The sequence below is a fragment of the Rhamphochromis sp. 'chilingali' genome (assembly GCF_963969265.1).
Source record: "Rhamphochromis sp. 'chilingali' genome assembly, chromosome: 16".
Classification (NCBI taxonomy): Eukaryota; Metazoa; Chordata; class Actinopteri; order Cichliformes; family Cichlidae; genus Rhamphochromis; species Rhamphochromis sp. 'chilingali'.
The window spans coordinates 9200273-9226647 of NC_137943.1; the positions used below are offsets into that span (position 1 = coordinate 9200273).

Sequence of the window (26375 nt, forward strand, 5' to 3'; positions counted from 1 at the left end):
ATCAGCATCAACATGGTCCACACTTTCAGATTACCTCAAATTTCCAGAGATGTTTGTTAGAGCTGCTTGAAAGTTAAGCATCTGTCTTATAGGGTAGCTTCAGCTTGCTGTAATGACTCAGTCTGCCTGCGTTGGCTTGTTCATCTCCAAAAAAGGATTCGAGTCATGTCCGGGATATTGCCCGTTTTAAACCATCAACTTGTCATGATGAGGATGTTTAACTAGTTGAGAAAGATGGGAGATGTGCTTGTGTCAGTGGCCTAAGGCGTCTGGAAAATGTTAAGTGTGATTAAATCAGTTCAGTGAATGAATTCATAATTAAATCAATTGCCTATTCCAGCCCAGCCAAGAGGGTTTTGAGTGAGTTTAAATGATTGTGACATTTTACAAGTCACTGTGATTTGTGACATTTAGAAGAAGGCAAGTCAGATACTGAATCCCATTTGTGATGTTTCATATGAATATAGAGGGGATGCTGGATTATAGAGAAACTCTGTAATGAATAGAGATGGAAACTATGAGGTATGCACTGTTAGGGGGGGTTGATGTAAAGGTAAGGATTAAAATTAGTCAAGACCTCAGAAATAGCGATTTTGAAAAAGTCAAAACTCAGGGTCCACTTAGTATTTTTACCCCCAGAGCTTTCCAGTTTCCAAGATCAAGAAATAACTGCCGTACTTTTAGTAATATAGTTTGGCATTTGTCAAAATTGACTGTGGAGTCAGCAAAGGGAGCCAAGGGAAATGTCAAGTTAAGAGGGAAAATAATAAAGTGGATGTTTAAAACCTGAGTGTGTATCTCAGAGAAATACAGTCTGTAACTGAGGATAAATATTGGCTGCAAGTACACAACCAGATTCATGATGTTTTTCTCCTCCCTCTATGTTCTGTAATGCGAGTTGTGCTATGCTGTTTCTTCGACTCATCTCACTCCTGCGATGACATTTCTAAAAATAGAAAGTTTGTTGGCTCTGGACAGAAATGCATAAAGTAGTGGAGATGATAAGCCAGAGCCTCCATGTCTTCTACTTTCTGTGTCAAAGAAACCTTGTTGCTCTTTCTTATTATTATTATTTGAGTCTGATGTAAATTTGTGAGGTAATGAGGGGAGGAGAGAGGCTCTTTCCAATGATTTTTGTCTGTCTTTCAGACTAAGCTCCAGCTCTGCCTTTCACAAGGAATGGAAGAAGCAAAAGTTTGACATGTGTAAATGAAAACCAGAATAAAATAATTCAATCCCGACAAGAATCCAGCAGCCTCACCTCCAGCACTTTTATATAGGATGGTAAAAAAGATATTGTGTCATTATAAGGAAATGCTATAAGATACTATACCTCTGGAAGCATTTCATGTTCTTCTTTCTTTTATAGAAACCATAACCGAAGTTGTTTCGCTTCAGAAAAGAGCGGCACTGAATTGTAGCTCACATAGATATAAATGATCATGTGCAAATCTGTCAGAAAAACAAAAATAAAGACTTTCTCTCAGTTTTCACTTTCGCTATTTGTCATCAACACAACAGCACAGATAATGTCATTGCATAACCACCGTCTCTAGCTTGTAGTACTGTGCAAAAGTCTTGTGACGCCTTTCCTTTGTTTATATTTTGCTTCCAATGAGCCAGATGTTCTTGTAATTTTCTAAAGTGGCCTTGAGCGTAGCTCTTCGTGCTTTTGAAGGTCTTTTTGTTTTTCTCTGGACATTAGCTTCTTTTTCAGCCCTTGTACCTGACCACTTTTTCAAGCAAAAATTAATTCAAGCATAGAAAAGGCACCTAACTCAAGGAATGAACCACACACAGCAGACAACTTAGCAAAGCACCTATTTTAAATTTTGTCTTTAGGCACTTTCTTACCCGTAGCCTGTTGCAACACTGTCACGATCCTGGGTCTTTTAACTCGGCGCTTTGAGTTTCAGTGTATTTTGATGGTTTATGTTTAAGTTCATTTAGTTATCTTAAGCTCTTTCTGTTTTGCCTTGGTTGCCCTGTTATAGTTCATTGTTTATCAGATTCCCCTCGTGTCTTTGCCCCTAGTGTTTATGTCTCACTCACCCTGTGTTTCATGTCTACATCCCATTATGTTTCCTGTTTTATTTTGAAAGTCATGTGTTCCATGTTCAGTGTGTTTAGTTTTGCGTCCCCTGTATGGGCAGAAATCTGTGCCATCAGAAACTGAATTTGAATAAGTTCAATTTGAATTTGAATTGCTCAGATTGAAACTGAATTGTAACTTGAATAAATGCTTTTGAAAACTGAATTTGAATTAGTCTAATTTGAAATTGAATTTATGGTTTGAAAATGATCATCACTAAATTGAAATTGAATTTATATTTTGAAAATGAATTGATTTGCTTTGAAACTGCATTTTATCCTTTAAAAATTCAGCTCTCGAATAATTTCAGTTTCACTTCTCACCATTCAGTTTCAGTTCTACAATTCAATTTCAGTTCCAAAATTCAGTTTTTTGGAACTTACATCCGGTTCCGGTTCAAGCGCAGATTAATAGAACTACGTTTTACTAGCGGACCGAAAGTGTTACTGACGGGAATCTACAGCGTCTTGAGCTGAATTAAGACTTCAGAAGTCATTCGTCATGTCGAATGACCAGCGGATAAACTCTCAGGTTGGTAATAAATGTACTACATGTATAAGAACAAGCGTCATGTTAACAAAAGATAGCCGTAAGGTAACTGTTATGCTTATTGTAGCTGCTAGCTAAAAACGCTAATTTAACGTAGTTTGCCCTGAATTCAGCTTTGACAACAAATATGATCGACTGTTTCTAGTAGAATTCCAAAGCTGTCATCTTGGACCCTGTCAGAGTACCCCCTCTGTATGCTTGCAAAGACCCCTACAGTAGGGAAACATGCAAAACGGTGTCCAAACCTTTGTGTTTTAGCTTTATTTATGTCTTACACAGCATCCCAACTCTTTAGCTAACTTAATAACTTTAGCTAAAGTGAATAGTTAGTCAAATGCATTAGTGCAGCATTACTGGATCACCTCTGTTTGAAGTGATATAATGTGATATACAACTATCACTGAAACAGCAAACTTTGTAAATAAGCAAACAACACTTCTCATTCTCTAAACGTTTGGCCACAGCTGTAGATTACACTATCAGTACTTGTTCACTCTTGACAATAATTACATTTCTAAATTCTCTTTGTGCATTTACAGGTAAACAATATCTAATATTTTATCTAAATGACTGCTTTGTCTTTGAAAAGGGTGAAGAGCCTGAGGCCGGTGACAGTCCAGTTCTACTCTAAGTACATCCTTACAGTGGCTCACAGGACAAGGCCACATTCCTGTCCTGCCAGAAGAGAAGAGAAACTTCAGAGTCTTCATGCAGTTCAACCACACCTGTCATATTCCACATGACAGGGGTCTCAAACTCCAGTCCTCAAGGGTGGACTGGAGTCATGCAACTTTTCCATGCCCTCGAGGACTGGAGTTTGAGACCCCTGCCGTATGGTGTTCATGCTGTTTTCTACCCCACAGTTACAGCATGTCTGACTGCCTGTTCAGCATATGCAAAAATATATGAGTTTAAGCATGTGATGACTAAGGCCTTCCATTATGGTGTTTGTCATCACATGTCACAGACATCTGGATGATCATTTGGAATAAACAAAACTAAAAACTTGTTACTTCATCTTTTATCTTTATTATTATTATTGTTGTTGTTCTTATTTTACACTTTTCATGGTTAGGCGTTAGGTTTATTTGTAGTAGTCCTTTCCAACGTCTTTCCCTCTTCCATGTTACTGTGTCAGCTTGTCAGCATCTATTTGGGTTTGGAAGTGGAACAGAAAGTCAGGAAATCCAAAGTGCCATTAAAACCAGAAGAGGTTCTTATATTTCAGAAGAAGGGATTAATTCAAAAGAAATGACCTCAATGCCATATTTTATTTAGGAACACTAGAGAGCACTTTGCAAAATAACACATTCTTATAATTTCACCCTCAGATGAGCCAAGCTACGACTGTCAGGGAATGTGATGTAGGTACAGAGCATATGAGAGTGGTTAAGTTTGTCTCTTGTCTAGATGAAGGCACAATAGGGATCAATGGCAAGGCGTAGAGATTCAGTATCTTCAGTCTTCAGTGGACACTCCATTTCTGGCACAAAACACCTGTAAAAGATGGTCAATTTAGGAGGTGACCCGACAACTTCAGCCTGTCAAACATAGTAATGGAGCAGTATGTTTAAAAAATATATCTAATTAAGCATGCACTCAGTACCCTAAGAATTATTATGGTAGTTAAACACAGTGATAGTTGTATATCATATTATATCACTTCAAACAGAGATGATCCAGTAATGCTGCACTAATGAATTAGACTAACTATTCACTTTAGCTAAAGTTATTAAGTTAGCTAAAGAGTTGGGATGCTGTGTAAGACATAAATAAAGCTAAAATACAAAAGGTTTGGACACCGTTTTGCATGTTTCCCTACTGTAGGGGTCTCTGCAAGCATACAGAGGGGGTACTCTGAGAGGGTCCAAGATGACAACTTTGGAATTCTACTAGAAACAGTCGATCATATTTGTTGTCAAAGCTGAATTCAGGGCAAACTACGCTAAATTAGCGTTTTTAGCTAGCAGCTACAATAAGCATAACAGTTACCTTACGGCTATCATTAGTTAACATGACGCTTGTTCTTATACATGTAATACATTTATTACCAACCTGAGAGTTTATCTGCTGGTCATTCGACATGACGAATGACTTCTGAAGTCTTAATTCAGCTCAAGACGCTGTAGATTCCTGTCAGTAACACTTTCGGTCCGCTAGTAAAACGTAGTTCTATTAATCTGCGCTTGAACCGGAACCGGATGTAAGTTCCAAAAAACTGAATTTTGGAACTGAAATTGAATTGTAGAACTGAAACTGAATGGTGAGAAGTGAAACTGAAATTATTTGAGAGCTGAATTTTTAAAGGATAAAATGCAGTTTCAAAGCAAATCAATTCATTTTCAAAATATTGTAACGTTCACAAGAACCAGACGGTTGGGTCTCAGTTTGTCCGTTTATTCGGCACATAAGCAAGCGGGTTGCTAACTCAGGGGAGAGCGCCCTCGTGCTACACCTCTCTTCAGCCTGGCACCCACACAACACCGAACCCAGGTCCCCCCTCCCCTTCCTCCACACCACCCTCCCTACTTCCTGCAGCACAACCAAACATGAATCTTACAGGAACAACAACAGTGTGCAAAGATAACCAACATGTACAATAACACTTAACCATCGTTACACTGCCCCCCCAGCAATAAGTTCCTCGTCCCCGAGGGAACGACACAGTCTCTGAGGCGGGGTGGTAGCCTACGTTCCCTCCTTGACCTCCTGAGCCCCTGAGGTGGGCGCGGAGCGTCGGGGCTTTGGGGTGAAGAGTCCGAGGGAGGGGAACGCAGCCCCGGTCGGGGGCCCCTCTGAGCAGGGTCATGGACGCTCTGTACACGTCCCTCTGGAAAGGAGGGGAGGGACTGCCCTCTGTAGGGGGCCATCCGGTCTCTGTGCAGCGCTACTATCCTCCCCCTAGGAGGCAACTGCACCCTGTAAACAACCTCCCCCACTCGCTCTAGGACGCTGCAAGGCCCCACCCAGCTGCTATCCAGTTTAGGACACCGTCCCTTCTTTCTCTTTGGGCTGTAGACCCACACCAGCTCCCCAGCACGGAAGTGCCTCCCCTTAGTGGTGATGTCATAATTCCTCTTTTGGCGCAGGCCTGCCTTCGCCAGCTGCTCCCGGGCGTAGGAATGTGCAGAATCCAGCCGGTCCTGCAGCTTCCTTGCGTAGTCCCGGCCTGGTGGTGCTTCTGGCGCGTCCGGGGGCTTCCCAAAAGCCAACTCTGCAGGAGTTCTCAGCTCTCTCCCTAACATGAGCAGGGCAGGCGTACATTGGGTGGAGTCTTGCACTGCCGACCTGTAGGCCATGAGGATAAGGGGAAGATGGTAGTCCCAGTCCCGTTGGTGTTCTGAGGTAAGGATGGCTAGCTCCTGGGCCAGCGTCCTGTTAAACCTTTCCACCAGTCCATCGCTTTGGGGGTGAAGTGGGGTGGTGCGGGTCTTCTTAATCCCAAGGCGGTCACACATGGCAGCAAATACCTTGGACTCAAAGTTACGCCCCTGGTCACTGTGGAGGGTCTCTGCTGTTCCAAAGCGGCTGAACATCCCCTCCACTAATACATCAGCGACAGTCTCAGCCTCCTGATCTGGGATGGCGTATGCTTCCGGCCACTTGGTAAAATAGTCCATGGCCACAAGAACATAGCGGTTTCCTCTGTCTGTGCGAGGAAATGGGCCCATGACGTCCACAGCTACTCGCTCCATTGGAGCCCCTGCTGGTTGCTGCTGAAGCTGAGCCCGGGACTGGTCCTGTGGCCCTTTGTGTGAGGAACATGCATCACAGCTGCGGCAAAAGTCCTCCACATCCCTCCGCTGTTGACCCCAGTAATAGCCCTGGTGGAGGCGGCGGAGAGTCTTAGAGACCCCAAAGTGGCCGGAGCCAGTGCTCCCATGGCAGGCTTCCAGCACCGCTGACCTCAGCGACCTTGGCACCACAACCTGCCACCTCTCCTCCCCCGTGGCAGGATCCTTCCAGGCACGCTCCAACACCCCCTCCTTCAGCCTGAGAGCTGCAAACTTGGCCCATAGCCCCCTGGTACAGATGGAAAACCCAGTGACCTCATCCCAAAGGGGTTGCTCCCCCTTCTCCAGCCACTGCAGGACCGGCAGCAGGTCCGTGTCTTGTTCCTGCCGTGCCCTCCACTCCGCTGCATCCACCATCAGAAGAGCCCTGCAGGCGAGCTGTGCTGCTCCGTCTATTGTCGTGAGTTCCCGCTCTATTTCCTCTCGCTTCTCACAGTAACGGCAGCCAGCTGCAGCACATGGGCGACGAGAGAGGGCGTCTGCGTTAGAATGGTGCGTCCCTGCTCTGTGCTCCACAGCGAAATTGAAGGCTTGGAGCTCCTCCAGCCAGCGAGCCACCTGTCCCTCTGGCTCCCTGAAAGACATCAGCCACTGAAGGGCAGCATGATCAGTTCTGATAACAAATGCTGTGCCGCACAGGTAGTACTTAAAGTGTCTCACCCCCGCCACCACAGCCAACAGCTCTCGTCGTGTGACACAGTAGCGCCGCTCACTCCTGTTCAGGACCCGGCTGAAGTACGCCACCACCTTCTCCCCTTCCGGCCCAACCTGCGACAACACCGCTCCCAGCCCCACATTACTTGCGTCAGTGTCCAGGACAAAAGGCAGGGCGGGGTCAGGGGGGGCAAGGACTGGAGACTCTGTCAGCGATCTGCGGAGGGTGTCGAACGCCTGCTGACAGTCCCGGGTCCAGATGAAGTCACGGTCCTTCTGCAGCAGGTGGAAGAGTGGTGCGGCTATGGAGGAAAAGCCCTTCACAAACCTCCTGTAATAAGACGCCAGTCCTAGGAAGCTTTTGAGCTGTTTCTGGTCTGCTGGTGTGGGCCACTCGGTAATGGTGTGAATTTTTTCCTCCAACGTGCTGATGCCCTCACGACCCAGCTTGTGGCCCAGAAACTCCAACTCCCTCCTCATGAAGTGGCACTTGTCGGGGTGCAGCTTCAGGCCTGCAGCTGCCACCCTCTCCAACACTTGTCTCAGGGCATCCAGGGCAGCATCAAAGGAGCTCCCGTGCACTAGAAGGTCATCCAGGTAAACCAGACACCGTTGCCGTGGGACGCCAGCCAGCACACTGTCCATAAGCCTCTCGAAGGTCGCAGGAGCATTGCAAAGACCAAAGCTCAGGACTTTGAACTGCCATAGTCCCCTGTTAGTGCAGAAGGCTGTCTTCGGTCTGGATTCCGGGGACAGTGGCACCTGCCAGTAGCCACTCCGCAGGTCCAGGGTGGAGAACCAGGAGGACCCGGCTACTAAGTCGAGAGACTCATCAATCCTGGGAAGGGGGTAAGAGTCCTTCTTCGTCACTTTGTTGAGTGGTCTGTAGTCCACACAGAAACGCATCCTAGGACTTTTTTTCTTAGGCACCATCACCACCGCGGAGGCCCACGGGCTATCAGATGGCTCTATGATGCCCGCCTTCATCATTTCACACAACTCTCTGTCCGCAGCCTCCTGATGAGCCAGGGGCAGGCGGCGTGGGCGCACTTTAATAGGCTGGGCATCCCCGGTCTCAATGACGTGCTCTACCAAGTGTGTCAAGCCAACATCACTTTCTTTCAGGGCAAAAATGTCACTAAACTCTTTTAGTACCTGCCATAGACTCTCTTGCTGCTGTGGAGTCAGCCCCTCACAGTTCTTTGACCAGATACTCCTCACTGCTAAGAGCCTCTCCTCCTCCTCCTCCGCTCGCTGTTCTGCTGGCCGGTCTGCAGCGGTCTCTGCGGTGGAGGTGGACGCCGCGGCAGATGCTGTGCAGACCGGGGGAGGAATAAGCGGCACCTTCTTCCCATCAGGGGTTACGAGGAAGCCTTTGCCTAAGTCCAGTACACCGCCAATGGCTCGTAAAAAAATCCAGCCCAAGGATGCAGGCGTCCTGCACGTCAGCCACCCAGGCAGCATAAGACACACCGAGGTCCCCCACCTTGAACTGGAACACTCCCCTCCCTCTCATTGGGGCCAGATCACCGGTCACAGTCTTAAGTTGCACATTAGTCGGTTGCACAGCAGCTCCGGTTGGGACAATATCGGGTCGGACCAGCGTTGCATTGGACCCCGTGTCCAGCAGGGCCGTACAGGACACCCCCGCGATCGTCACTGGAACATGGCAAAAGCCGCCAACCTGGGTCCAGCCCACAGCGATGGCCGCACCGGGTGGAGGTGGCGGTGGTGTGGGGATGTCGTTCTCCCAGGCCCGTGTACTCCCGCCTACACGGGCCCGTGGGCGTTTCCCTGAACCGCTGCAAGCTTGGGGCACTGCCTGATGAGGTGTCCGGGTTGTCCACATCCCCAGCAGCTCTGTGGTCGGCGGTGTGGGCCAGCCCGAGGGGAAGGCGACTGCAGCGAAGCCGCCTGCACCAAACTGCACAACCCCGCTGGCGTCTCCATCTGTTCCACAGGTGCTGACACAGCCCTCACCACGTGTGCGTCATCAGCGCCCCCAGAGGATCCTGCAAGCATCTCCCTCTCCAACGCTAGCTCCAGGGCTGCACTGAGTGTGGCTGGCCGAGCAAGCTGAGTTTGCATACGGAGCTCTTTAGGGCTCAGGGCCTGCAGGAACTGGTCCCGAGCTAACTCCGCTTGCACTGATGGTGGCATGCTGTCATACGCCCTCCGGCAAAGGCACTCGATTTCATGGGCCAAAATGCGGAGGGGCTCGCCTGGCAATCTGCGTCTGTTGTGGAACTCCGACCTCAGCAGCACTGGTTGGTTATACTGCCCGAAGCGCCTCTGAAGTGCTCCGACCAGAGCATTATAATCTCCCCTCTGCTCCTCGGTCAGCAGCAGCAGGCATGCAGCTGCATCCTCACACAGACACAAAGCCAGTTGGAGAGCTTTATGTTCCTCAGACCAGCCAGCTGCGACAGCTAACAGCTCGAACTGTGCGATAAACACTTCCCATGGCGTCTTGCCGCTGAACTTAGGCGTTTTTATATTCGCTGCAGCTTGCTGGGCGCCGCCATGTTTGTTTACATCACGTGACGGCGCGCCAAGCGAGGTCGACTCCTTCCCGCCGGAATCGCGGCCGCTGTGCGAACAGTTCCCGAGCCTAGTCAAACCTGGAGAAAATCCAGCCTCGGCAGACAGCCGCAGCGCCGTTTCCCTCACTCCATGGGCGGGCGAGCGCGGACGAACCTCCCTCTCCTCCGTCTCCTTCTTAATCTTGTCCGGCAACATCCTCGTCTCGTAACGGCAAGCGTCGCCAGCAACAGGGTGTCGGGCGTTCTGGGGTTCTTTTTTCTTTCTTCACTTCTGACACCAATGTAACGTTCACAAGAACCAGACGGTTGGGTCTCAGTTTGTCCGTTTATTCGGCACATAAGCAAGCGGGTTGCTAACTCAGGGGAGAGCGCCCTCGTGCTACACCTCTCTTCAGCCTGGCACCCACACAACACCGAACCCAGGTCCCCCCTCCCCTTCCTCCACACCACCCTCCCTACTTCCTGCAGCACAACCAAACATGAATCTTACAGGAACAACAACAGTGTGCAAAGATAACCAACATGTACAATAACACTTAACCATCGTTACAATATAAATTCAATTTCAATTTAGTGATGATCATTTTCAAACCATAAATTCAATTTCAAATTAGACTAATTCAAATTCAGTTTTCAAAAGCATTTATTCAAGTTACAATTCAGATTCAATCGGAGCAATTCAAATTCAAATTGAACTTATTCAAATTCAGTTTCTGATGGCACAGATTTCTGCCCATACCCCTGTGGCGTCATGTTCATTTGTATAAGCTGTGTTCCCCTGTGTTTCGTTTTCTGCTGTCATGTTTCATTGTCAGGTCGTCTGTTGTTTCACGCCATGCTTCCAGGTTTCATGTATTCATGTTCATGTCAGGGTTTTTCATGTTCTATTTCAGTTTACTCAGTTTAGGTTAATGTTTAGTTTTGCATCAGTTTGCCTTGCCCTTCGTTTGTACCTTTTCCAGCCTTATTAAACAGCTCACCTTTTGTTAAATCAAGTTACGTTCCATGTTCCAGACATGTTGTGTCTGCGTTTGGGTCCACTATTCACACTCCACACAGTCTGCTTCCACTGACTATGACAAACACATACATTTTCCAGCTTCTTTACCTGAATCTACAGAAAATAGCAAAGATAACACATTTTGATGGACAGAAAATCATACCTTTGGCACCAAAACGATGATTCCTGCAGCACTAATAGCTGGAAAATTGGCATATCTCCACATTGTGTGCGGTGTGTTTTTAAAAAAATTGAGGAAACCAGACAAGTGGAGGAGAAAAGAAGATGTGGCAGGCCTAAAAAACTGTCTACAGCAGACAGAATCTGCAAGTCATCTCCACAAGAAACAGGAAAAAGTCCGTCAAAGACCTGACACAGGACCTGAGAGCAGCTTATCCATCTATTGCTCACCTAAGCCTAATCTGAAATAATTTCATTGGAAGGGTCGCTGTGAAGCTGGATTTATGAAATCAGAATTTAAGCAGTATAGAGCAGCACTTTGTAAATAGCTTGGAAGTGACTGATGGTTATCATGAAGCCTTAATGGGTGGCTAAATGGTTTTGATGGATTGCTAGTGAGAGGAGGAAGAATAAATCATCCCAGAGAAATAAAGGACCATCTGTGCTGTGTAAATGTAAAGAATCACTCTTTTAGTGGTACTCAGGCCGAGGCGTACATTTGTCTTCACAATCATTTGTTATGTTGTAGCAGAAATGATCAAATTGTACCCCCATGCAGTGCTTGTCCTGATGTTTCTTTCACTCTAAGAAATTTGTGCCTCATGTTAACACAGATCCAAGCTCTTTCACATCTCTCAGTTTTTACTTCTGCTTTCCACCAAGCCTTGACCTGCGTAAAGGACTCGAGTGCACACAAACACATACAGGCGTAAACACATTTGCTTCTTTTTCTTTCTTGTGTACTCGAGTAGAGGTGGTAGCCAAAGCCTCTCTCTGCGGTTGTTTGTTCCACTTCCCACCAGGCAGATGGGGGAGGGAGGTAACAGGTGTCAGGCACCACTTCACCACAAAGGAGTGGAGGAATTGACAGCGAGGTTTAATAAAAGGTTTAATAAAAGAAAACCAGGCATTATTTATAAGTGTGCATGATAAAAGGGAGATAGAGAGTCATAAACAAAGATATCTATTCACTGTGGGCTACACTGACTTAGCTGAAGTCTCGGGCTGTGCTGTATTTCAGTCACATCCCTCACCAGTTTATTTAACCTTCTTCACTCCACAGTCTGAATCTGTAGTGGCTCACTGCTGCACAGGCCAGCAGTCTCCGTGTATTGAACTTGTTCGGGTCTCAGGCGCAGCAAGAAAACAAGAGTATTTCTCACCTTTGGTGTGAAAATCCTCAGAATCTGATAGTGAACACGGCCGGGAGCAGAGAACACACCCCACATAAATACTGCCTTTAAAAACTTTACACTGGCATTTGCACAGGGAAGCATGGGATCAGATTGTAGTTTACTTTTATTCATAACATACCAGCCTGCTTCCTCAAAGCTCACTACAGCACCAAATGTGCAATAATCCACCGCTGAAAGCCGTCCAACAAATGTGCTTAAAAACTATAGCACTCAGCTGTCGTGGAACTAGAAGCTGTTTATAGCAGCTTGGGTGACCTCTTATTTTTAATTTCGAGTTACCATCAGGTGAAAAATGTTCTCAAAATGAGAAAACTGCTGATATTTCCATTAGCCTAAACTACTGTGTTTAGTGTTAATGATTCTTAGTTAACTTCTTAAACATCAGTATGTTGTCATGGCAACTTTGCGATTCAGATTTATGCGCTTATTAGGCACAAACGTGCTTCAGCCGACTCATCGCATTAGTCATCGTGTTGCATTTGTTGACAGGAAAGAGAAGCCATGATCTTCTGGAACAAAAGTTGTTTGTCTTTGACTTGTCTGCGGCTCAACAAGCAGAAAATAAAGCGACAGGATACAGTATTTGTAGTGAGCCGAGCTGATGAGGCACATGATGAGGCCCATCAGTCAAGGTGAAATGGCCTGACAACCAGATTCTAGCTAAACTGCAGCGAGGCAGTCAGCATCCTGCACAGGATTCCCAGCAACCCAAAAGGTCCACACAAATCTGTGAAAGTGTTCAACGCACAACAAGAACAAAGAAACCGAATTCAGAAAATATGAAAGCTAGCGTTCTCAAATTGGAGGCAACAGGCAATGCAGTCTTGACACTAAAAGCGTTACTTTTTAATTTCTCAGTGTCTGGAAGGAAAAGTGGCACATTATGAATCTGACCCTGCTTCTTTTTCCTTACCTCTGTCTCTCTCTTCTTTTTCATTACTTACCTCCATCACTCTTAATTCTTCTCCCTTTCAATTTATTCCTATTCCTCCCGTTCGGCTACACCTCCCTTCTCCTGCTTGTTGAACCTTTAACCTCACTTCCCCCGAGCATTGCTCTTCTTTCCTGTTTTTAATTTTCTTCCCTTTCATTCTGACCTCACCTGCATCTGTGTAGTCCACGTGCCTCCTTTCTGCTTGTTTTCATCTTCCCTCCTGTTCTGTTTCACTTTTCTTCCATTCCTGCTGAACACATTTGATTCTTCAATTTCATTTGTTTCTTTTATTTACTCCTCTCAATATTTCTACCTCCCTCTTTCCCTCTTTTCTTCTGCACTCTTGTCCTGACTCTTTCCCCGCTTCCTTCTCTCTGACAGGGGCGTTGTCCGCGTGGACGTGAACCTGCAGGATGTGGACATTGACCAGTGCTCCAACAGTGGCTGGTTCGGCGGGACCCATCGCTGTAATCTTACCAGCATGGAGGTGAGTCTGCTGCTACTTCTCTTAATTTTGGAGTTACATTCACCTATTTGTTAATCTATTTGTTTTTCTAAGTACTTGCATTGAATTTGAATGCAACAGTTGAGTTATTTATTTATTTATAACTCAACTGTTCCATTTAATAATAGACCTGAATGAGCTGTTTCACAGAGCCTTCGCTGCCTTTCCTCTCATCGCAGGTTGCCTTTGATCATGTGTCCTCAGTATGAGCATCAGATAACTGACCAAAACCCGAAGAGTAATGTTCTCCATTCACTCAGCCACAGTTCCTGTAAATGTGTGAAACTGTCTGTGAGGAGTGGTACAGAATGGATGTTTTATGCTGCTCTGTGCTGGCCCTCCTTTGAAACTTCTCTCGGACACGAGAAATATGAACAAGGCAACATGCATACTATATTTCTATTTATATGTTTTAAAAAAGGTTTTTAACTGCAGTTTAATACCTCTCCATAAGTATAAGTACTGACATCATTCGATTATTCACCATGAGGCGCAAACAAACTACATCAGAGTGATGCAGAGGAAGGTTTGCACCACCCAAAAGATGCAGATAAGGCTGAAGGGAATGATACTTGGCCGTCGTACAGCAATAAGTAAAAGGCTGATTTTACACACTACCATGTTCCTAATTGAGCCCAAACATTTTGAGTACAGCACTTGCAAAAACACTGTCTTTGATGCACATCCCTTTTCATCTTTCTGCAGTAACAGGCTGATGGGGTATTGTTGTCACCCTGTCAGCTGGGTGGATAGTTGGCAGGCGGCAATATGGACACCCAAGTTGTCAGTGTAAGAACTTGACAACAAAGGGATGCAGGACTTTCACACTGTCACCACAGGTGCATCTGCTAAAAATCCCAGACAAGTCCAAATCTGAGTGACCTCAGCATCAAGGTCATGGGTCAGAGGTCATGTTTTCTTAAAACCTTGACTGGGATAACTTGACAAGGAAGTCATCTAGGATTTTGAAATTGATACCATAGGTGTATCTACTAGGACAGCGGTCCCCAACCTTTTTTGCGCCACGGACCGGTTTATGCCCGACAATATTTTCACAGACTGGCCTTTAATGTCTGTGAAATACAAATACAACAAATACAACAAAATAAAACTAGTACCGGTACCGAAAAAAACAAGATTTATTCATAACACACGTGAAAAGACCCAGGAAAACCGAGTTAATGATAAAAACGATAACAAAATAACGCTGAAAACCGATAAAAACCCTGAAAACCATACATTTCACACCGGAGCCTCAACTCTCGCGGCCCGGTACCAAACGACTCACGGACCGGTACCGGTCCGAGGCCCAGGGGTTGGGGACCGCTGTACTAGGAGGCTGAGGGATAAACAAACAAACAAAAATGAACCTCATGGTAGAGGCAAGATAAGGGGATAAGTGGAACAAAACTGATTATTTTACAAAGTAGCTTGTCGCCTACTGACTTAAGAGTTCTGCAGGACTGTCTGCGATGTGTGCGCCTTCTCCACACTAAAGCATTCTCATCTGTGTGACCGGTGTGACAGAACCGGCGGCAGACATTCATCACATTTGTCTCTTTCTGAAGCGTCAGAAAGACAGAGAACGATGAGGTAGTTTTGTATTTGTGTCTGTCTGAGCATCCGGGTGCGGCGTGCGCGTGAGCGGCCTGCCTCTGTAATTGCCATCTCGCTTGTGTCAGTGCCAACGTGTGATGTTTTGCAGGGAGCCTGTCTGACTCCAACATGGGAGAGTGACTGCTCGGGCGTGCATGGCATGTTGCTGCCCATATGATGTATAATAAATGCAGTGTAATGGATTGCAGCAAGATGAGATGAATTATTGACCATGCTCTTTGTTTGCGTGCGCTTCTCTCCCAACTCATCACCAGTCTGTCATGGAGCATTAGAGCGGGTAGGTGGGGGGGATATACAGATGAGACAGATCTCTATGTTTGCATTCTTCTAATATTTTATATATTTTATATATGTTTTGTGGCTGTGACTTTAGGTTTGGCAGCCTTTTAATTGCCAAGGATAACAAGGCTAAGCTGTCCGAGTCTGATCACTGTCATCAAAATGCTTTGAATTACGCTAGGTGTGTGCCCTGTTTATATGTGCACATGTGGCTTTGGTTTGTGTTAAAATAAGTCACAGTGCCATTGCACACTTGTAAACTTTTACTTTTTTGCTCAGAACATTTTCTTTCAAAATGCTGTCACTACAGTTGGACTTAAAACGTCATGGAGGGACAGTTTGAGACGGCCATCGAAGAGCTCACAGCTTCTATGATTAATTTCCTTCACACACTATATTTTTGGCCGAGCGGCAGCCAGTGATTCAGTGCCATCTTGAATCCGCAGTGCTGTTTTTCTCTTGTTGTTTGAAATGTAATGAGGAGCTTAGAGAGCAGAAATTAAGACACTGGCAAACAGCACAGAGTTAAAACTTTATATTGCAAATGTTTTCATAGAGAGAGCAAATATTGACCAAGAAACAATATCATCCATCTTGTCCACGGATGATTTCATAGAGTAATGAAATCCACAATTGGAACAGATTTTTCTTACAGCATTTATTTAGACACGCTACAGCTGATTGCTCTCTGAGAACTTTAAAAAGGAGGGCAGTGTGGAGCCATTGAGTCTAGCATAAATTACACTATATTGTCACAAGTATTCACTCACCCATCCAAACCACTGAATTCATGCATTCGATCACTTCCATGGCCACAGGTGTATAAAATCCAGCACCTAGACATGCAGACTGCTTCTACAAACATTTGTGAAAGAATGGGTCGCTCTCAGGAGCTCAGTGAATTCCAGCTTGGTACAGTGATAGGACGCAACCTGTGCACCAAGTCCAGTCGTGAAATATCCTCACTACTAAATATTCCACAGTCAACTGTTAGTGTTGGTATAACAAAGTAAAGCTGATTGGAAACAACAGCAACTCAGCTGCGAAGTGGCAGCCCATGGAAAAATCACAGAGCGGTGGCTAGGAATGCTAACACACATAGAGGTTGCCAACTTTCTGCAGAGTCAATCGTGACAGACCTCCAGACTTCACGCGGCCTTCAGTTTAGCTCAAAAACAGTGTGTAGAGAGCTTCATGGAATAGGTTTCCATGGCCAAGCAGCCACATCCAAGTTTTACATCATCAAGCACAATGCAAATGTTGGATGCAGTGATGTAAAGCACTCTACCACTGGACCCTAGAGCAGTGGTTATGCTTCTCTGGCAATCTGATGGACAAGTGCAGTGTGGCGGTTGCCAGGAGAAAGGTACGGTCTGACTGCGTTGTGCCAAGTATAAAGCTTGGTGGAGTGGGGCTTATGGTGTGGGGTTGATTTTTAGGAGCTGGGCTCACCCCTTAGTTCTAGTCAAAGGAACTCTTAATGCTTCAAACTAAGACATTTTTGGACAATTTCATGTTCCCAGCTTTGTGGGAACAGTTTGGGAATGGCCCCTTCCTCTTCCAACATGGCTGCGCACATTGCAAGGTCCATAAAGACATGGATGTCTAGAAGATCATGACTGGCCTGCACAGAGTCCTGATCATTGTCTGACCTCAAATGTACGTCTGGAAGAATAGTCAAACATTTCCATAAACACACTCCTAAACCTCGTGCCTTCCCAGAACACTTTCAGGTGTTATAGCCACACACGCTATGGATTAAGAATCGGATGTCACTCATATGCGTGTGAAGGCAGGCATGGGAATACTTTTGGCAATATAGTGTATCTGGTACAACAAATCTTGACTCTTGCACACTTTTATCTGCATATTCAGAGAGAAACTAATATTTAATCTGCACGCTATAAGCTTAGCATTTTAGCATGCCTCTATAGCATTTTGTAGATATTTCTTAATGTATCTTTGATGTAGAAATGCTCAGTGGCATTTTGATTTCCCCTGAAGGTGTTCGATGCACAGACTGTCAGATAAATAAAGATAGCTGAGGATAAATAAAGAGACGTGAGAACCATGTGAAACTGTGATATAGAGCTGTCATGGTAGCAAAGGAAAGGGACTCTGCAGTAAATATAACCCAACGGCACGCTGTTAGCTGGTCTTTAAACGCTACTGAGCACTTAGGGAATATAAGTTGCTTGTCTTTGACTTAACACTCTGCGAGGCAGCACATAACTACAAACAGTGCATTTGTGTCTATTTCATAGCAATTTCTTACGGTTTTCAATTTCCAACGCGACATGTCCAGTTTCTTGTTTCACTCTCACCCCTGCCCTTTTCTTTCTTTCTCAGTGTCTCGTTCATTTCATTTCTTCATTTCATTCTTTTCTCCTGCCTGATGTAATTAATTGCTTATTGCCGAGCACAATTCAGCCAGCCCATTACTCCTATTTGGGTGTAGTTCTTTGGGGACTTTACCTCAATTTTCTTGCTCAAATCAAAGCCCGAAAAGAGTGCAGGCTTAAGCCTTAACAAAAATGATCTGGGTGCTAATATAGTGTCTGAGCAGCTATACCACAATCACAATAAGGACCAAGCAAGGGGAAAGTGCTTCTTTGTCCCAGTGTCCCTATTAAACAACAGTTCATTTCTAAATCCTGCTAAATACATTTTTGTGGGAAATGGGCTGTGGAAAGTTGATGTGAGGCTCATTGCTTTCCCCCATCCAGTACAAACATACCCCGAGGCTTTGTCTCACAGTGAAACCATAATAATGAAACAGTCTCTTGTAATGTGATGGAGCAGTAATAGCACAACACCCACTTTCTCACTGTTGCTGTGATGTAATGGTTCAGTCAGTTTGTAGATGATCAACTTTTATGTTAACACTGCAGCTTTTCCTCCTCTCTTTGTTTTGCATACTGGAGAAAAAGCCTTTTCAGTGGAATGCCTTTTTCTTGTTTAGAGGCAGTTTTGCAAAACAGGTTTGGGCAGGTTTATTTTCTGTAATTTATCCAAATGGTATATCTAATAAACTGAGCTTGATTGCTTTTTTATGAACTCTATCGCCAAATTGCAATTCTGAGAACCATTTTGGCACTTTTTAAGTTTTTTTCCCCTTTTTGCTTGCCGTAGTACTACTGTATCTTCCAACAATAGAATTAACTTTGAGTAGCCCCTAGAATTACACTGCAAAAACTCAAAATCTTACCAAGTATATTTGTCTTATTTCTAGTCAAAATTATCTCATTACACTTAAAATAAGACACAATCAGCTACAGGGCAACATTTCAGTAAGCTAAAGGAACTTGTTTCAAGACAGTGAATCTTGAAACTAGAGAAAAACTAGAGATTTTTCACTTGTTCCACTGGCAGATTTTTTCACTTAATACAAGATATTTTAGCTTAAAATAAGTGAAAAGATCTGCCAGTGGAACAAGTGAAAAATCTCTAGTTTTTCTCTAGTTTCAAGATTCACTGTCTTGAAACAAGTTCCTTTAGCTTACTGAAATGTTGCCCTGTAGCTGATTGTGTCTTATTTTAAGTGTAATGAGATAATTTTGACTAGAAATAAGACAAATATACTTGGTAAGATTTTGAGTTTTTGCAGTGTAGGGGGTGGTTATCAGTTTGATTATCTGACCTTTGCTACTGCAGCTTTGAACTTCATCTGAGTTGCAAATTGTAAAATGTTATGTCATGATGCATCATTTGGACTGTAATTATCACCAGCCAAGCTGTAAAAAGTATTCATGTTAGCCTACGAGTTGCAATTGGTGCAGTGGTAAACTGTGTCACCTCACTGCAAGAAGGTTCCTGGTTTGAACCCCACTTTTTCTGTGTGGAGATCTTTTATGTTACATATAAAATATAAAAACTAACACGTGATTAATTGGCGATTCTAAATTTGCTTGTGGATATGAGGTAGATAAAATGCTTTAAATGATTAATTATTAAAGTGTGCTAGTTGAATATACAGTTTTAAAAAAAGAGTGCCCCAGTCACCGAGGCCTAAAGACCAGTAATGGCAGGTCGCTCAGCAAAAATGTATATTTCGTGTGTGGTTGCTGGAAGCTGCTGGGTGAAACTGACTGTAAAGCAGTGTATGGTGTTGCACTAAAAACCTTCCTGTTCCGTGTTACCTGTTCAAAAATTTCAGTTGGAGTGAAAAACTCTATATGACTAAAATTTTAATCATATACAGTTTTATATTATTTCCACTACTAAAAACCTGCCTTAAAAGACAGACATATTTATGTTAATTTATCATCTTATTCTTCTGATGTTCATTAGATAGCTGCATATAGTTAAATAGCAAAAATGACTGTTAATAAACATCAAATTTATAATAAAAACATATTTATTCTTCTTCTTTGCAAGCTGCATACTCAATGTATAAGACAAAGTAATCAATTGCAGGCACTATTAGCACCGTTTAAGGAAGGCTTATTAACTGCTTAATTACATGATAAATATATATGTATATAGGTACAGTTATCCTAAATTGTCCCTGCACTAAAACTACTTAAATAAAAAATATTTACAAGCAAGCTACACACAAGGTACATGTAATATCAACAAAATACACATGTACCGTATACGTAATGCTGGTGTTCATTTTCAGATCAGCTACTACACACAGTATATATGATTCGTAAGGATTTGAGTGTTATAATTATTTTTTTAAAAAGCAAACACAAAAGCTTTATAGGTGTTGACTATCCTGGTGCCGTTGGCCGTTTAAATTGAAAGTTTAGCCAGATTGAGGAGGAGTAAAGGAACAGATATACTTACATATGCTATGATACTTATAGTAAGAGATGCATTTAACCAGTGTATGTCTTAAAAAACAAAGTGCATGTTATAATAATTCTATTGCTGTTGTTTATAATAGCAGCATCATATTTTGTACTTTAAACGTATTTATTTTAAAGTAATTTTAAGTCATTATTATTATTATATTTCCTATAATCAAAATGTAAAAATGCCAAACAATATACTCAAAAGAAGATTGTAAGTGTACATTATCTCACCAATGAATTTTTTATCCTTATGGCAACTTTTTGCTGGCAGTCATAATTTTCTTTCCTTTATATAGTTAAGCTTTGTTCTTCCCCTCCTTCTCCTTGGTCTCTTTCCCGGTCTGCCCAGATACAGCAGCTGAGGAGGAAGGTAGGATGTGTCACCATGAACCAAATACAAGACTTCATGCATTATGGATAGTCAGTCGTAGGGGAAGCATCTTACATAAGGAGCCACTGCTTATATAATTAGATGAAGACTAGAGGATGATTAGTGTGGGTGATTTGTGACTGGATGCAGATAAGTAGGTTTATGCATTTTGTTTTGTGTGTACTATTTTTTAATCTAAGTCGATGTTAATGTGTGTGCGGGATGTTTGCATTTCTGCCTGTCGGTGTGTGCGTTTTCTCTGCCCATCCTGTGAATTGTGCCACTGGAGATAAGGCGCTTCAAAGGCAGAGCTCTACTAATGAGTGTAAACTGCTGTGACAGCCAAAGAGGGTTACCCCCTCTGTCTCTCTTCTGGCTTTCTCTCCTCAATCAGCCATGCTTCCTCCTCTCCCTTTCTTCCTCTTTTCCACACTCTCTTCTTCTGTGGCTTTTCACTTTCTCCCAAATTTCTCTATTACGCCCCACTCATCTGCCGTGTAGCCCACTCTTGTTTCCATTTTTCTTACTCTAACAGCTGTACCGCTTATCCATGTTTCCCTTTTCTTGCCAATTTCTCAGAGGAGGGCAAAAAGACAGGCTAAAAAAAACTGCAAAAAAAACATGTGATTCTCTTGCTTTTGTTAGCCCTGCACATGAAATAACTGTATGAAGTGGCCAACTGAATTCACCATTCTTCATCCGCTGCTTTAAATGCTGTGGCAGTTGTTGAAACTTCTTCTAGTACTCACACTTAATCTCTGCAGACCCTAATTTGTGGGTTTACCTCCAGGGAGCGACATGGAAATCACCATTCTCAGCAACCTTGCTGGACAGAGGAGCACCATTATTTCTGGCTGCAGCTCAGCTACCTTTTATAATGAGGTTTGAGTCCTTCTGTTCTTAAAAAAATTAATTATCTGTACACATGTGGCCATTCTGCAATACAATCAGACCGTATAGGGTGAGAAAAAAGGGACATGAACATAAATGTTTGCTTTTGCCTCACTGTGTGGAATTTGGTGTCCTTATCAACCCTGGCACATTGCTGCGGAAGAAGAGGATTGAAGCTTCACAAGTCTTAAACTCAGTATAAATACTGTATGTAAGGAAAAGGATACCCAGCTAAATGGGAAACGGCAACAGCCTGTGCAGATGTTACCACTGAAGGATGTTCAGGTGTAAAGATTATGCAAATCTTTCTACAATACGAAGTACTTTATTTGTCAGAAAAAGAAGACGCCTGACTACCTTTTACCTGCTTTAACAGTAGTAGTTGAAAAAAAAGGGTGATTCTGGGAGCAGAGAAGACAAAATGTAACCTGCTCTGCTCAGTCTTTTCCTGTTTTGCAGTCCATTTTCTGTTTTGTTCAGCCAGAGGCTCTTCATCTCTCCTCAGGGAAGTGTGAAGCTCCACAGCCTAAGTTGTGATGAAGTGTTTGAAGACTTAGTGCATCTGTACACCATTCGGCAATCCATGCATGTGTTTACATTTATTTCATTTTGCTTTTTTCATCATCAAAGAGACCATAATTCAAAACTGCATTAAGGAAGTTCAAGCTAAGGTAAATAATTCCTCAATTTAATGAAGCAAGCTTTGCTGTGGAGCTAAGCTAAATTTTGCTTTATAGTAGAAAATCTTTTTCCTCCTGCAGAGCCCTGAAGGCAATGTAATAAGCATAAATTCACATTAATGGACTGAACCATATCATCACAGAGTATTGCCACTTTGGGTGATCCTATAAACATTCATGACTGTGTAAAGTTAACGGTTTCTTTCCAAATGAGCCCTCTCATACAGTAGAGACGTATCTTATTGAATTAGGTATGTTATATAGCATCGATGGCTGTGTCTGACTGACACAGTCCAGATTACCAAATGCATGATTTGAAGAAAATATTACAGCGGGAAACAAACTTTAGAAGAAGCTTTGATGAAAAATGATCAGCAGCTTTTATTAAATTCAACTGAACTAGCTTGCAGAGACTTTTGAGATAATAAATTGTCACGGCTCGGGGCAGCGGCCGTGTGAAGAGTGGAAAGGAGGACTCAAATGCAGCACTTACTCAGATGTGAAGGCGATTTATTGACAATACCAAACATAAAGTGGAGATGGCAAAACTGAACATGAAGGGAGAACAGCAGGGAGAGCACGCAGGGGATTTCACAGGGTATGAACACAGACGACGCGACGAGGAACAGAGGCAAACACACACCATAAGTACACAGAGAGACACTGGGAAATCACACGCAGGTGGGAGACACAGCTGGACCTGGTTAACCTGACGAGACAGGGGAACACTGACACCAGGGACCAATAGAGGGAGCACAAACCCAGAACCCAGTATCTAAAATCCCAAAACACAAACCATCCCAAAACAGCCCATGAATAATAAAGAGAATAATAACAATAAAGAACACAAACACAAAGTCACTGAGTCATGGCCGCAGGACCATGACAGTACCCCCCCCCCTCAAGAGCTGGCCCCCGACAGCCACAGAAACACGCCACCAGACCCGGGCGGGCGGCAGGGGGTCCAGGACGGAGGGACCGGGCCACGACCAAAATGGAGGCCCCAGAGACCCAAACAAACGTTCACAAAACACACAGGGGAGCAGAGTCCGAAGCACAGTACAGGTGGCCGGCCTGGGGCCCGATAGCACAGGAGGCCAGGATGGGACAGTTCAGGAGGCCGGCCACGAAGAAGGCTGTGGCGGCACGTAAAAAGTTCAGGAGGCCGGCCACGAAGAAGGCCGTGGCAGCGCGCAAAAAGTTCAGGAGGCCGGCCACGAAGGAGGCCGTGGCGGTGCGTAAAGAGTTCAGGAGGCCGGCCACGAAGGAGGCCGTGGCGGCGACAACGGCGATGACGACCAGCCAGCAGCCTAGAAAACGGCCAATGAAGATGAGGTGCCAGACGCGGACCGGATGGTGGTGTGCCAACAGTGGAACCAGGCACAGATGAGGAGAAGGAAGAGGCAGGACCCGCTGAAGCCAAACCAGGCGGGGCTGGAGCTGATGCGGCGGGCGATGATGCGGATGCTGAAGACGCTGCTGCAGGCGATGATGCGGATGCTGCAGACACGAAGGCTGGGCCAGACGCGGATGCTGCAGACACGAAGGCTGGGCCAGACGAGGATGCTGCAGACACTAAGGCTGGGCCAGACGAGGATGCTGAAGCTGGACCAGGCGAAGCCGACGAGGATGCTGAAGCTGGACCAGGCGAGGATGAAGCTGGACCAGGGCCGGGCGAGGATGAAGCTGGACCAGGCGAAGCAGATGCAGAGGCTGGACCAGACGATGCTGACGAGGATGCTGAAGCTGGACCAGGCGAAGCTGATGAGGATACTGAAGCTGGACCAGGCGAAGCCGATGCAGAGGCTGGACCAGACGATGCTGACGAGGATGCTGAGGCTGGACCAGGCGAAGCCGATGCAGAGGCTGGACCAGACGATGCTGACGAGGATGCTGAGGCTGGACCAGGCGAAGCCGATGCAGAGGCTGGACCAGACGATGCTGACGAGGATGCTGAAGCTGGACCAGGCGAAGCCGATGCAGAGGCTGGACCAGGCAAGGATGAAGACACGGAGGCTGGACCAGACGATGCTGATGAGGATGCTGAAGCTGGACCAGGCGAAGCCGATGCGGATGCTGTAGCTGGACCAGGCGAAGCCGATGCGGATGCTGAAGCTGGACCAGGCGATGCGGATGCAGAGGCTGGACCAGGCGAAGCCGATGCAGAGGCTGGACCAGGCGAGGATGAAGCTGGACCAGGCGAGGATGAAGCTGGACCAGGCGAGGCTGCGTCCTCAGGCTGAGGCGTGGCATTAGCAGGTGGTAGCGCTGCAGGTGGTGGTACTGCAGGAGGCGGCGCTGCAGCCACGGGTGGTGAAGCAGCCACAGGTGGTGAAGCAGCCACAGGTGGCCGGACGGGCTCCTCGGGCCCCCCAGCCGACGTGGCAGCCGACGTGGCATGAGGCTGGATGGGCTCCTCGGGCCCCCCAGCTAGCGAAACAGGAGGCTGGACGGGCTCCTCGGGCCCCCCAGTGAAAACAGCCGTAGAACCAGCGGGCACCGGGGCCCCTGGCACACACAAAACAAAACCAGCAGGCACATGGGCCTCTGGCACACATGAAACAAAACCAGTAGGCACATGGGCCTCTGGCACACATGAAACAAAACCAGCAGGCACATGGGCCTCTGGCACACATGAAACAAAACCAGCAGGCACATGGGCCTCTGGCACACATAAGGAGGGCTGCAGCTGCGCAGAGCACTGACCCTGCTCAGGCAGTGACAGCCCGGTGCAGTTCACAGCTGGCATCTTGGCCTCCAGGGGTCCAGAGTAAGCTGAGGGCAGTAACCCAGCCTCTGGGGAAGCCCTGGAGTGAGCAATGGTCTCTAATGTTGCCAGCTTTTGAGGAACAGGTCCATAGTGAAACAGTTTGCCTCCCTGCTCAGAAACAGCGGTGGAAAAGCAGTGTGAAGATTGTGACTCAGCCATTAACTGAACTATGGGTTGTAGCGATGCTAGCGGCGGTGGTGGCTGAGTGGCTAACTGGAGCGGCGGCAGAACAGGTAATTGTGCCCTTAGGGAGGCTAACGGCTGAGCTACAGACCTGGAAGCTTGTGGCTGGACACAGAACTGAGCCGGAGAATGGCGATAAAGTCCTGGCTCGGAAGGAGCGGCAGAGACACAGTCTGTCAGTTTTCCAGAGGGTTTGTACACGCCCACTTGGGAAGGATCCGTTACCACGAAGGTAGGTAAGCGACCTGTACAGTCTCCCATCCCGCTCTGAATAGCCCCAGAAAACAAAGTCCCGGAATCTGGGGAAGCCAATGCATCCCGCTCACTCACCGCATCGGGCTGCTCGAAAGTGAATGCAGACGGGGGGTGTAGTCCAAGGTCCAAAAGGAGAAACTCCCGCTCCCACGAACAAAGCGAGCCTAGAAGCCATGGGAGACCGGTCACCAGACGCTGTAGCCGCCTCTCTATAGCGCGCTGGGACGTGCCACCCGGGTTTTCCAGCCACAGGTCGATAAGCTCCTGTGTGGCATCGATTAGATTCTCCCGTAGCTCCTTGGACGGGTTAAGCGCTGCTGGGTCCATCTCGTGGTCGCGTCGTACTGTCACGGCTCGGGGCAGCGGCCGTGTGAAGAGTGGAAAGGAGGACTCAAATGCAGCACTTACTCAGATGTGAAGGCGATTTATTGACAATACCAAACATAAAGTGGAGATGGTGTAGCAGCCCTTGGCATCAAGAACGACAGAAGAGTCTCTAACGGGTGCAGCCATTTATTTCCTCACCACACACGGCTCATTCTCTGGACGTTGAGCACCGTGAAAACTATAAAATAAGAAAAAATTGATACCCGTACAGTACCCTTTGAACTATAACAATGAGCTTAAGTTAATTCAGGCAAGTTCAAACAAGTAATTCTGAGATATACAGTCACAGATTAAATAAAACAAAAGGGGTTACTTCAAACAGCATCAAGGGATTACACAGTTCAGTTAAATAAAATATAACAACAGATCATCTCTCATCACATACCTCAGTCCGCTTGCCAAGGGTGCAAAACTCCGGTAAACACTTAAACACTTCGGCCCGTTTCTCATGGGGTGCTGCTAGCTTGCATGACACACATGTCTAGCTAAAAAATAGCACATGGATGTAAGTAACGTAAATAAAGAATAAAAGGTGATAGGTTTGTAGCATAAACCCTATTCGCTGGAACGTTGAAGACAATATAATTACACTGCAAAGCAAGACACAAGGTTCTGGTTTACTCATGCATGAGGGAGGTGTCTGGCTGGAGCCAAGTGTCGTCCCACCACTTGACCTCCGTCAGAGACTCTCAGCCAG

At 45.6% G+C, this 26375-nt stretch overlaps 1 protein-coding gene and 1 long non-coding RNA gene across 2 annotated transcripts in view; both read left to right on the forward strand.

Moving 5' to 3' along the window:
- The window catches only part of LOC308412703 (metabotropic glycine receptor-like), a 112243-nt gene that overhangs the window by 2750 nt on the left and 83118 nt on the right, over nt 1–26375 (forward strand). Inside the window, exon 2 of the mRNA XM_080907230.1 lies at nt 13324–13429. Within this exon, the coding sequence (XP_080763356.1) occupies nt 13324–13429 (106 nt within the window). The remainder of the gene's footprint in view (nt 1–13323; nt 13430–26375) is intronic.
- On the forward strand, nt 2250–3397 carry LOC308412706. The gene is made up of 2 exons (XR_013974615.1): nt 2250–2623; nt 3231–3397. It is a non-coding gene; the product is annotated as an uncharacterized lncRNA (long non-coding RNA).